Here is a 9,054-nt window from a genome sequence, read left to right as displayed (position 1 = left end):
CCGTTCTGGGCCTAGAGGCGACGGGAGCGGAAGGCGAGAGAAGCGCGGAGCACTCGGCGTGAGGAAGCGTCCGGGAGCCTCGGCGGCGGCGCCAGGTCACCGAAGCCCCCCCGGCCGCCGGCGGGGCCCGGGTGGTGAGGCCGCGCCCGGAGCCCGGTGGAGGCCCGCTGCCGGCTTGGTGGCGGCGGCGGGGGGTGGCGGCGGCCTGCGAAGGAAGGCCTGTCCTCCGCCGACCGCGCGTTTGGGCCTAGGCCGCGGCGCCGAGGCCTCCGGGGAGCCGGAGCCGGGGCGTGGGGGGGCGGGCCTGGGCCTGGGAGCCACGCCGGTCGTCCGCAAGCCAGGAGGAGGCGAGAGGCCGCTGGCGGACTGCGGGCCTAGGCCCTCTCCCCTCGGCCTTCTCGCGGGGCCCGGGGCACCCCAAACCACGGAGAGAGCCACCGGGAGGCGCGGCCGCGCTATGGACCCCTGACCCCGCCGGGTCACTCGGACTTGTAACGTGTGGACTGACCGCGACTGACTGCACCGCCTGCCGGCCCTTAGCATGAGCGAGGGGGACGCGGCCGGGTGACGCGGTGCCCGTTGGGGAGCCCCTGGCCCTCCCGCCCTCGGCCGCCTCCTGCACATGAAGTGATCCCGCGGCCGGGGTCTGGATTGCGGCTCTCACGCCCCTGCTGTGGGGAGGGGGTGTTTAACCCGAGGCCTCGGCCCTTCGGTGTCTTGTGAGTGTTCTGTGTATGTACATATTCTGCTCTTAAGTTGATAAATATACATATATTGAGCGTGTCCACGTCTCCTCGCCGAACCTTAGGAGTCCTTTGGCACCATGTCCTGTGTGCATTATAAATTCTCTTCCAAACTCAACTATGACACCGTCACCTTTGATGGGCTGCACATCTCCCTCTGCGACCTCAAGAAGCAGATTATGGGGAGAGAGAAGCTGAAAGCCGCCGACTGCGACCTGCAGATCACCAACGCGCAGACCAAGGAAGGTGAGCACATGGGCTCGGTGCCGGCGGAGGCTAACCGCCATCATGGCTGTGGCGGGTCCTTCCGAGGCCGTCGGTGCGGCCAGGGGGGGCGGCCTCGGCCTCGGGGCTGACCTGGCCGCGTTTGCTTTGTGCCCGCGGGGCCCTGTCACCGGCTAGTCCCCTCCGGGGCTCGGGAACGGAGGCCGTGGTGGGGGCGGAGGGGGTGCTTTGGGGGCTCGCCCGGTGCTGCTGCTCAAACTTCCTGACCGGACAGCTGTTGGGGGCAGATGGTCTGTCCTCTCCCTTCTCCTGTCTGTCTGTTCTAATTTTGGAATGGTCTTCATTGGAGAGAAGGGAGCCTCACGTTAATGTTTTGGAGGATTTAATCCAGCCAGTCTTCAGCGATGGAATTGCTGTAGTCTTGAGTGCAAATTTCAGAATTAGTGAGACAGTAACTTAGTGGCTGTGCTCTTGGTTCATTTTTACTAAATATCAAAAACAGACTTTTTTAAAAAAAAATGAGTGCCAGACTTTACATCATGGTGTTGATATTAGGGTACTGGAAAACAGTGGCCGCTGCCATATGAGTACCAGTCACGCGCTGATTGTACTCTTTACGTGCGTTTTTTAAATAATATTGAGAGGTTAACAGTAGATATGGAAAATGTGACAGATGACCCTTTCAGGTTCTGACTCTGAGCTTGTCTTGGTTTCTTTTTCTCAGTATTGTAATGCTGATCTGTAGTTTTCGGTTGGTCAGTCAAAATTTTGAGTTTTATTGATGGCATGAGAAGAAATAAGAGTGCAGTTCTAATTAGGTTAGGGTTTTTCTTGATTACTAAATTTGGTTTATGGTAACAAGGGTTCTTTTAATTGCAGTTGGGGGGGGGATCCCCCACTTCTAGCCTGTTGTTTGGTAGATAGAATGTCTTGTCGTGTTAAAGAGCTGTTTTCCATTTACATCCAGACATAAGTATGATTGTATTATTGTGTTAAGGAACACTATTGGCAATCATGACTCAAAAATAGTCATTAAGAATTTTACTTATTCACGAGATAAAGTGAAAGAATATTCTGTTTCCCCCCCTTTAAGAAAAAGTTTCATACTTAAAGGGACACTTCACGTGAGGCCATGGTAATTGTAATTATGTGCAGCACCTCTGTACTTAGGAGAGGAAAAACTGGTGGTCACGAAGGTTTGAGAAACAGCTTTTAAAAATATTATTTAAGAAAATAACTTAAGCCCAGGGAATTACTTTTTCTTTAAGGCCACCAAAAACATTCCTTAAGTTTTATACTTTACAGAACAGGTGACTTTATACGAATTTCAGGCCATCTTGATAGGGGAATGGTACTTATGAATGAAAGACAATATAAATGGCATTAAAGAATATTAGGTCAATTTTAATCATTAGATACTATGCAAGCTTCATATTTTATTGCAGTATTGCACAGTTTAATCATTTGGGGCTAGACTTTATCCATCTTTTCCACCTAATAACTGAATACAACTTTGTTAGACTGGAGTAAATTTGATGGAGTAAATTTGATGGAGCAAGTCTTTGTTCAAAATTAAAGACTTTTGTGACATGTTATTTTTTTTCTAAGCCAGGAAATTATGTGATACATTATTTTGGTAAGCCCTGAGAAAGAGGGGAATGCTTTCTTTGCCCAGCAGCATGTTTATTTCATGTATTTGTGTGAACTGTCCTTATTGGAGAGAGCTTTGATACTAGAGTGGTTAAGAGAAGGAGCCCCCGGGGAGGAGATGTGGACTGTTTGCAATCCTTACATTAGGGGAGAAATACTGGAGTGCAGAGGACAGTCACTTAGTGAGTTTTATTGGAAATAGTATCCAGTGTCACGAGACAGCTGAGTAAGAGCCACTTAGTTTTAGCACCATCCAGTGAATTAAAGAGTACAGAATAAATGCTTATAGCTTCGTAATAGGAGATTGTATGTTTTTCCTGTATAATTTAACTGTATAACTTGTTTACCTATGTTTCTGCACCACCACCACCCCCCAAAAAAGCCTTCATTTGAACTTACTGTGTAAGATTTGGAAGCTGAGGGTGAAGTATTTTTAAAATACTCTTATACATTTTCCTTCATTTCTCAAATGCATTTTGTTTTTCATTCTATCCATGATCTGCATGTTTTTGGATTAAAAATTATCCTGGTGTGTAGAAAGTTGTTGGTGTTTTTGAAGTTAACAGGCTATTTAAGGGTAGAAAATCATTGATGTAATTCAGGTACATGAAAATTAAAAGGTCAGTTACAATGTCTGGTGTTAGGGCACTTAACTTTTAGTTTGACACGGCACTTTGTGGATTAAATTAATTGTCCTAGAAAGCTACTGTGAACACATTTGCTAATTCCCCCCCCCCCCCCCCCCATTGAACACTTTTGAGAGTTGTTACACATTCAGAAACTGTCAGGTGTTTGACACCCAAGTTTTGATTCTAGAATTTGCTTTTTAAAGATTCTCCATCTCTGTTCCCAATATATCTTAGCTTGCTTAGAATCTGGAACTGTCATAAAGTATGCAAGATGATAGGCTTACATTGGTATTCCAGGATCTAGGAAATTGCATCATTCTAACTGATTACCTGTGAGATAGAGCCTACTGCTTGAAATATACTGGAAAATAACCCTTTTCTGAACAACTTAGTTCATAACAGGAAATACCATCATATTATTTAAAAGAATAGAACTGATGATATATTTTCATATATATACGCGTGTGTGTGTGTGTATGAAAATGCTTAGATAAGTGACAAACTTGAAATAATTGGAAGTCAGTCACTTGGTGGTGAGTAACTTATGTGAAACAAGTAAACTCATAACCTTAACAGAATAAACCCTAATGTCTGTCTGATTGTGTGATTAAGGGAGTTGGGTACATTTTTTCCTCCTGCTCCCTGTATTGGATTATTTTTCTTTTTGGTAATTTTACTAGTTCCTTCCTTAGCAACTCTTTTTACCATAGTTAAATCAATTGATCCACTTACTCTTTAAATTTTATTCTTAAAGAAATATTGCAATAGTAGTTCAAAGAGTAGAAAAATAGGATTCACTAATCTTCCCATTGTCTTATCAGTAATTGACATCACTGTTCATCCAGTTTAAACCAGGAACTCAGAAGTTCATGCCCAATTCTTGTTTCTCCTTCACCCCCCCCCCCCCATCCCTATTCAATTCATCCGCAAGCCTTAGCAGTTCTGCCTCAGACATTCTGACTCTCCATTTCTCTCTCATATCCCAGCCCAGACCATCCTTATCTCTTACCTGGACTGCACAGCAGTGGCCCTATTAGTTAGCCTGTTTCTACTTTTATTTCTCTATGGATTCATGCTCCACTTTAGATAACAGAGTTATCGTTTTGTTTTTAACAAAACTTTCATTGTTTTTGTTTAAAATCCTTCAATAACTTTCTGTGTATTTAGAAACAATATAAATCAATGTAAGATCAGTACCTTTCTACCTGTAGTTCACATCATTATTCTCTTCAGCTGTTCAGTCCTTTTGTTTTTTCCAAGTGCTTTCCTTTCTGTCTGAAACACAGCCTTTTGCACATCTGGCTGGCCCCTCAGTCTTTTAAGTCTCAAATGTCAGTTACTTCCTTGAATCAACATTCTATTCAAAGTTGCACTCCACTTAATTCTTTATTATAAAACCCTTTTTTCTGTATTTAAACACGGCAATTTAAATTTTTAGTCTCTTTTCCCCAGTAATACTTATGTTTAGGGGCTAGGAGAGACAGAATTTCTTTGTTATAAATAACAGCTTTTTTCATAGTTCAGATGTTCAGCATTAGTGGCTAACTTAACTGAAATTTGGGGTTCCACCAAAGTGGACCTGCCGGGGTCAAGAACAAGTTGACTATTCGGTGTTCTTTGAAGAGAAGTCCCTTACGGCTTTGGATATTTGTTCTGACAGTATCAGTAATCCAGATGCAAGGAACACGGAGTTATTAATGCTCTTTTATATTTAAGTTTATTTCCCATAAAATTCATGTTTGAAGTCCTCTAATTCTTGAGGACTGTAACTTTACCCAAATCCCCAAATAGAATTCATTTCTATCATTTATTTACAGAATATACTGATGATAATGCTCTGATTCCTAAGAATTCATCTGTAATTGTTAGAAGAATTCCTATTGGAGGTGTTAAATCTACAAGCAAGACGTACGTTATGTAAGTATCAATTTCATGTATTTAAGTTCTTAAAATAATAGACTGTTGGTTTGAGAAAGAACCAGGGATGTTTTAGAACCAAACCTCCTGCATCTCCTCAATCATTAAAACTGTGATGATTAGTTTGTTTTTTCCTGATTTCTTCCCACAGGTAGATTAACTTAACCTGTAGTTAGGAGTAAGCACCATTAGGAAGAATTTTTACTCTCTATCAGTAATATTTAGAAAAACAAAATGATGTTCAAATAGTGAACAAGTATTTCTGTACCCTTTGCTTTTATTTGCCTCTACACTTTCTTTTTCCACCTACTGTTAAAAAATGTATATGAGTTTCTTAAGAGATCTGTCCTAAATATTTTGTCACCATCAAGAGTATTAAATATGCCCTACCCGGTAGAGCGTCAACCTGTGGACCAAAGGGTCCCAGGTTTGATTCCGGTCAAGGGCACATGCCCAGGTTGTGGGCTCGATCCCCAGTGGGGAGCTTGCAGGCGGCAGCCAATCAATGATTCTCTCTCATCATGAATGTTTCTATCTCTCTCTCCCTCTTCCATCTTCTCTGAAATTAATAAAAAAATATTTAAAAAAATTAAATTAAATTAAAAATAAAATTTAAAAAAAGGAGTATTAAGTAATGCCAACATTTGCTCCTCATCAAAAAGGGGTTTAGTCGGGAGGCTAGAGAGTTTATAGGATTTTTGAGCAGACACTGGAATCAAATTTAGGTTTAACTATACTTAATGCTTCACACTAATTTGTGACTTTGGGTAAGTTACTTAAAATTTGTACCTTAGAGTTCTCAAAATGAAATAGGGATATGACTAAACAGTGCCTGGTACATGGTAAATGACCAAAACAGCAGTACTTTAGGACTAGTCTAGAGCTTAAGGAGGAGGCAGGGTTAACATTTCATATCTTGTAACTTTCTATACGTTCTTGCTATTTAATGGTGATAGCAAAATCATAATATGTGAAAAGGGCAGCAACTTAGGCCATTTGTTTATTATTTAAAGGTTTTTTTTAATTGATTTTTAGAGGAAGTGGGAGTGGGGCGACATCTGTCCACTGCCTCCTGCATGCTGTCTACCAGGGGTTGAGCTGGCAACCTTTTGTTGCACCAGATAATACCCAGCCAACTGAACCAAACAGGCCAAGGGGCAACATAGACTATTTAAAGCAGGGGTCCTCAAACTACCGCCCATGGGCCACATGCGGCCCGCCGAGCCGAAAACATTTATCTGGCCCGCCGGGTGTTTTTGCCGCCGCTGTGTACATAGGAATTTGTTCATAGTTTTTTTAAAAACTATAGTCCAGCCCTCCAACGGTCTGAGGGACAGTGAACTGGCCCCCTGTTTAAAAAGTTTGAGGACCCCTGATTTAAAGGGTAGTGATTTCCCCTTAGAAATTAGATAACCTTATTTATAATTTTGGCAAATTCTGCTTTTGGTTAATGAAAAAATTCCGGAATTTGCTAATTTGTCAGTCCTAGGAAATGGAATGTGTCCTTAGAATTGAGGTACAATCATATCTTAGAGCTTTACTTGGTGTGGGCAAGTATTCATTCTTACAGATTATTCTGATTGTTTACTGTAAAGTTCCATTCCGTTTGGAGGTCCTTTTGTATAATATCTTCTATATAATAACAACTTAAAAGACTGAATACTTTTTTTTTTTTGCTGTAAATACCAAGTGAACTATGTTTTTTATGTAATGTTAAGAAATTATAAGGAAAAAATTAATTCCTAGAATCTAGTGTGAAATTACACTTTAATTTACCGAGTACCTTTTAAAAACATTGAGTTTCAAATTTATTTTTTTATATATTCAGAAACTCTTGGGGAATTATTTGAAGTACATAAAAAAAAAAAGTAAGTTGGCTGTTAGAGAATTGCATGTTAATTCACTATGGATATGATTTTCTTTTTTTTGACTCATATATTTGACTCATAAAATGCCTCTTGAGTTTGTTGAGCAAATACTAGAAAAAGAAAACTTTATTTTTACCTCAGGACTTCCAAATTATGCACAAACTTAGAAACTCCTTTCAGGTTCTACACATTTCTGAATAGTCAGGACAGCATAAACTAAAACTAAACATATAAAGACTACATATTTAGCAACTCATCTTCTGGCCTGTGAGACCTTAAAAAAATTTCTTTTGGGGTTTATTTGTGTGCTCTTTAAAAATTAATTTATTCAATTATCCATAATCATTTAACTCATTCTTTTGACTAAAATATTCTGTCAAACTATGTTGTATTTTTCTGGAAGTTAGAATTCTTGTTTACTGATAACCTTTGGTCATTGTTTTGAGACTTTAAAAAATGAAGGTAATTATTCCAATAGTATACAAACTTAAAAGCAACTTCAGTATCAAGAAAGTGTCTTTCAAATTAAAAAAAAAATTAAAGTAACTATCAACCTGTCTTTCTGGATTTGAAATCCAGTTTTTGGAGCACAACAATTTTTCAGGGATCCAAATTATAAATATTAACGATGGTCTTGCTTTAAGAAAATCTGATGTGTGAAAATTTACATCTGTACCTATTAAGAACTGGGGGAAAGTTTAATAGAAATAGTTCCTAATAGTTCTTAATAGACTGAATTATAATATTCTAAGTAGCAATAAGTCAAAAGGCATATGAGTTTATGGAGGTGGATTGTTAGAGGTGCGAGTCATATGGGACATTGTCTTAACTGTCTCATACTTATATTTTTCAGACCATTATTCTAATAAACATATTTTCACTCAAATGCAATCCATCTTTCCTGGAAGATTCTAGAGGTCTGCCAGGCCTCCAGAGTAGATTTTTTAGTTTTATTTTTTTTAAATCACAAATGCATCTTAAATTGATAGTGTTCAAAGGTGGTAAAGGTTAATAAAGTAGTGTACTATTTTGGAAATTGGCTGTTTGTAAATCTTTGTCCCAAAGGAAAATTGTCCTGCAAATGTGTGATAGAGATAAAATCCTAACTAGCTCCTCATAGAGCTAATGTTATTTTTGTTTTTGTTTTTTAGAAGTCGAACTGAACCAGTGATGGGAACTTCAAAAGCAGTATGTAAAAACACAATCTCACACTTTTTCTACACATTGCTTTTACCTTTATAATGTTGCAGTGAAGTAAATCACATTAGACCTTAATATCCAACTGATCATAGTACATATTGTAAATAAAATGTATCTTGATGACAGCTCAGTTGAATCTGGATATATGTGGCATAATTTGCACACTTACTTTGTAGAAATGGGTAATTTGTGCCCCAAGAACACTGTTTCGTATTAAATGATAGCAACCCTGTATGACACTGTGTTGTACAGTTAATGTATGATCCTTTTTAGATCATGTAGGTTTTACATTACTGAACATGATAACATGTTCTGCATCTGTCTGTCTATAGTTAGTATTTTGTATGTATGTACAGGCTGTTGTGTGCTTTTTGTTTCTTGCAATAAAAAAATGTTTGGAGTGTATAATTTGCCATTTTCACGTTGTATCACTTAGTTTTTGTTAGATTTTTTTTTTCTGCCTGATGGATGGCTTTTAAAAGGGCATTAGCAACATGCAAAGCTCCATATTAAAGTTTGATGCTTTCTCCAAGTTCAGACACATGAGAGAAGAAAGCTTCCCAGCGACCACTGATGCAGCTTTATTATTTAGTTTTGCTTTATTTGGCAGTTCTGAGCTCCGATTCTTTGTTTCTGTCCTTACTCTAAAGTGAAACCCGAATTGGGCCCTCCAACAGGATATCAGTCTCCTCAGTGATTTTGATGATTTTATATAATTGAGTACATTGTTTTCAAATTTTAATATAAGGTCTTTCAGTTCCAGTTTGCTCAGTTGTCCAAATTAAAATATTTCCCTCATTCTCATAAGATATTAATTGTAAG

General features: G+C 39.6%; 1 protein-coding gene across 3 annotated transcripts in view; it reads left to right on the top strand.

Moving 5' to 3' along the window:
* The first annotated feature begins 538 nt into the window (after positions 1-538).
* RBBP6 (RB binding protein 6, ubiquitin ligase) overlaps positions 539-9,054 on the top strand; it is a 31,374-nt gene continuing 22,858 nt past the window's right edge. For all 3 annotated transcript variants that reach the window (XM_081089583.1, XM_081089582.1, XM_081089584.1), the window contains exons 1-3: positions 539-989; positions 5,065-5,164; positions 8,184-8,220. In XM_081089583.1, coding sequence (XP_080945709.1) covers positions 824-989; positions 5,065-5,164; positions 8,184-8,220 — 303 coding nt within the window. In that variant the 5' untranslated portion in view covers positions 539-823. The remainder of the gene's footprint in view (positions 990-5,064; positions 5,165-8,183; positions 8,221-9,054) is intronic.

The sequence above is a fragment of the Myotis nattereri genome (genome assembly GCF_964212035.1).
Source record: "Myotis nattereri genome assembly, chromosome: 4".
NCBI classification, from domain to species: domain Eukaryota; kingdom Metazoa; phylum Chordata; class Mammalia; order Chiroptera; family Vespertilionidae; genus Myotis; species Myotis nattereri.
Note: the sequence above shows the minus strand (reverse complement) of the source record. Positions and strands in the feature narration are given on the sequence as shown.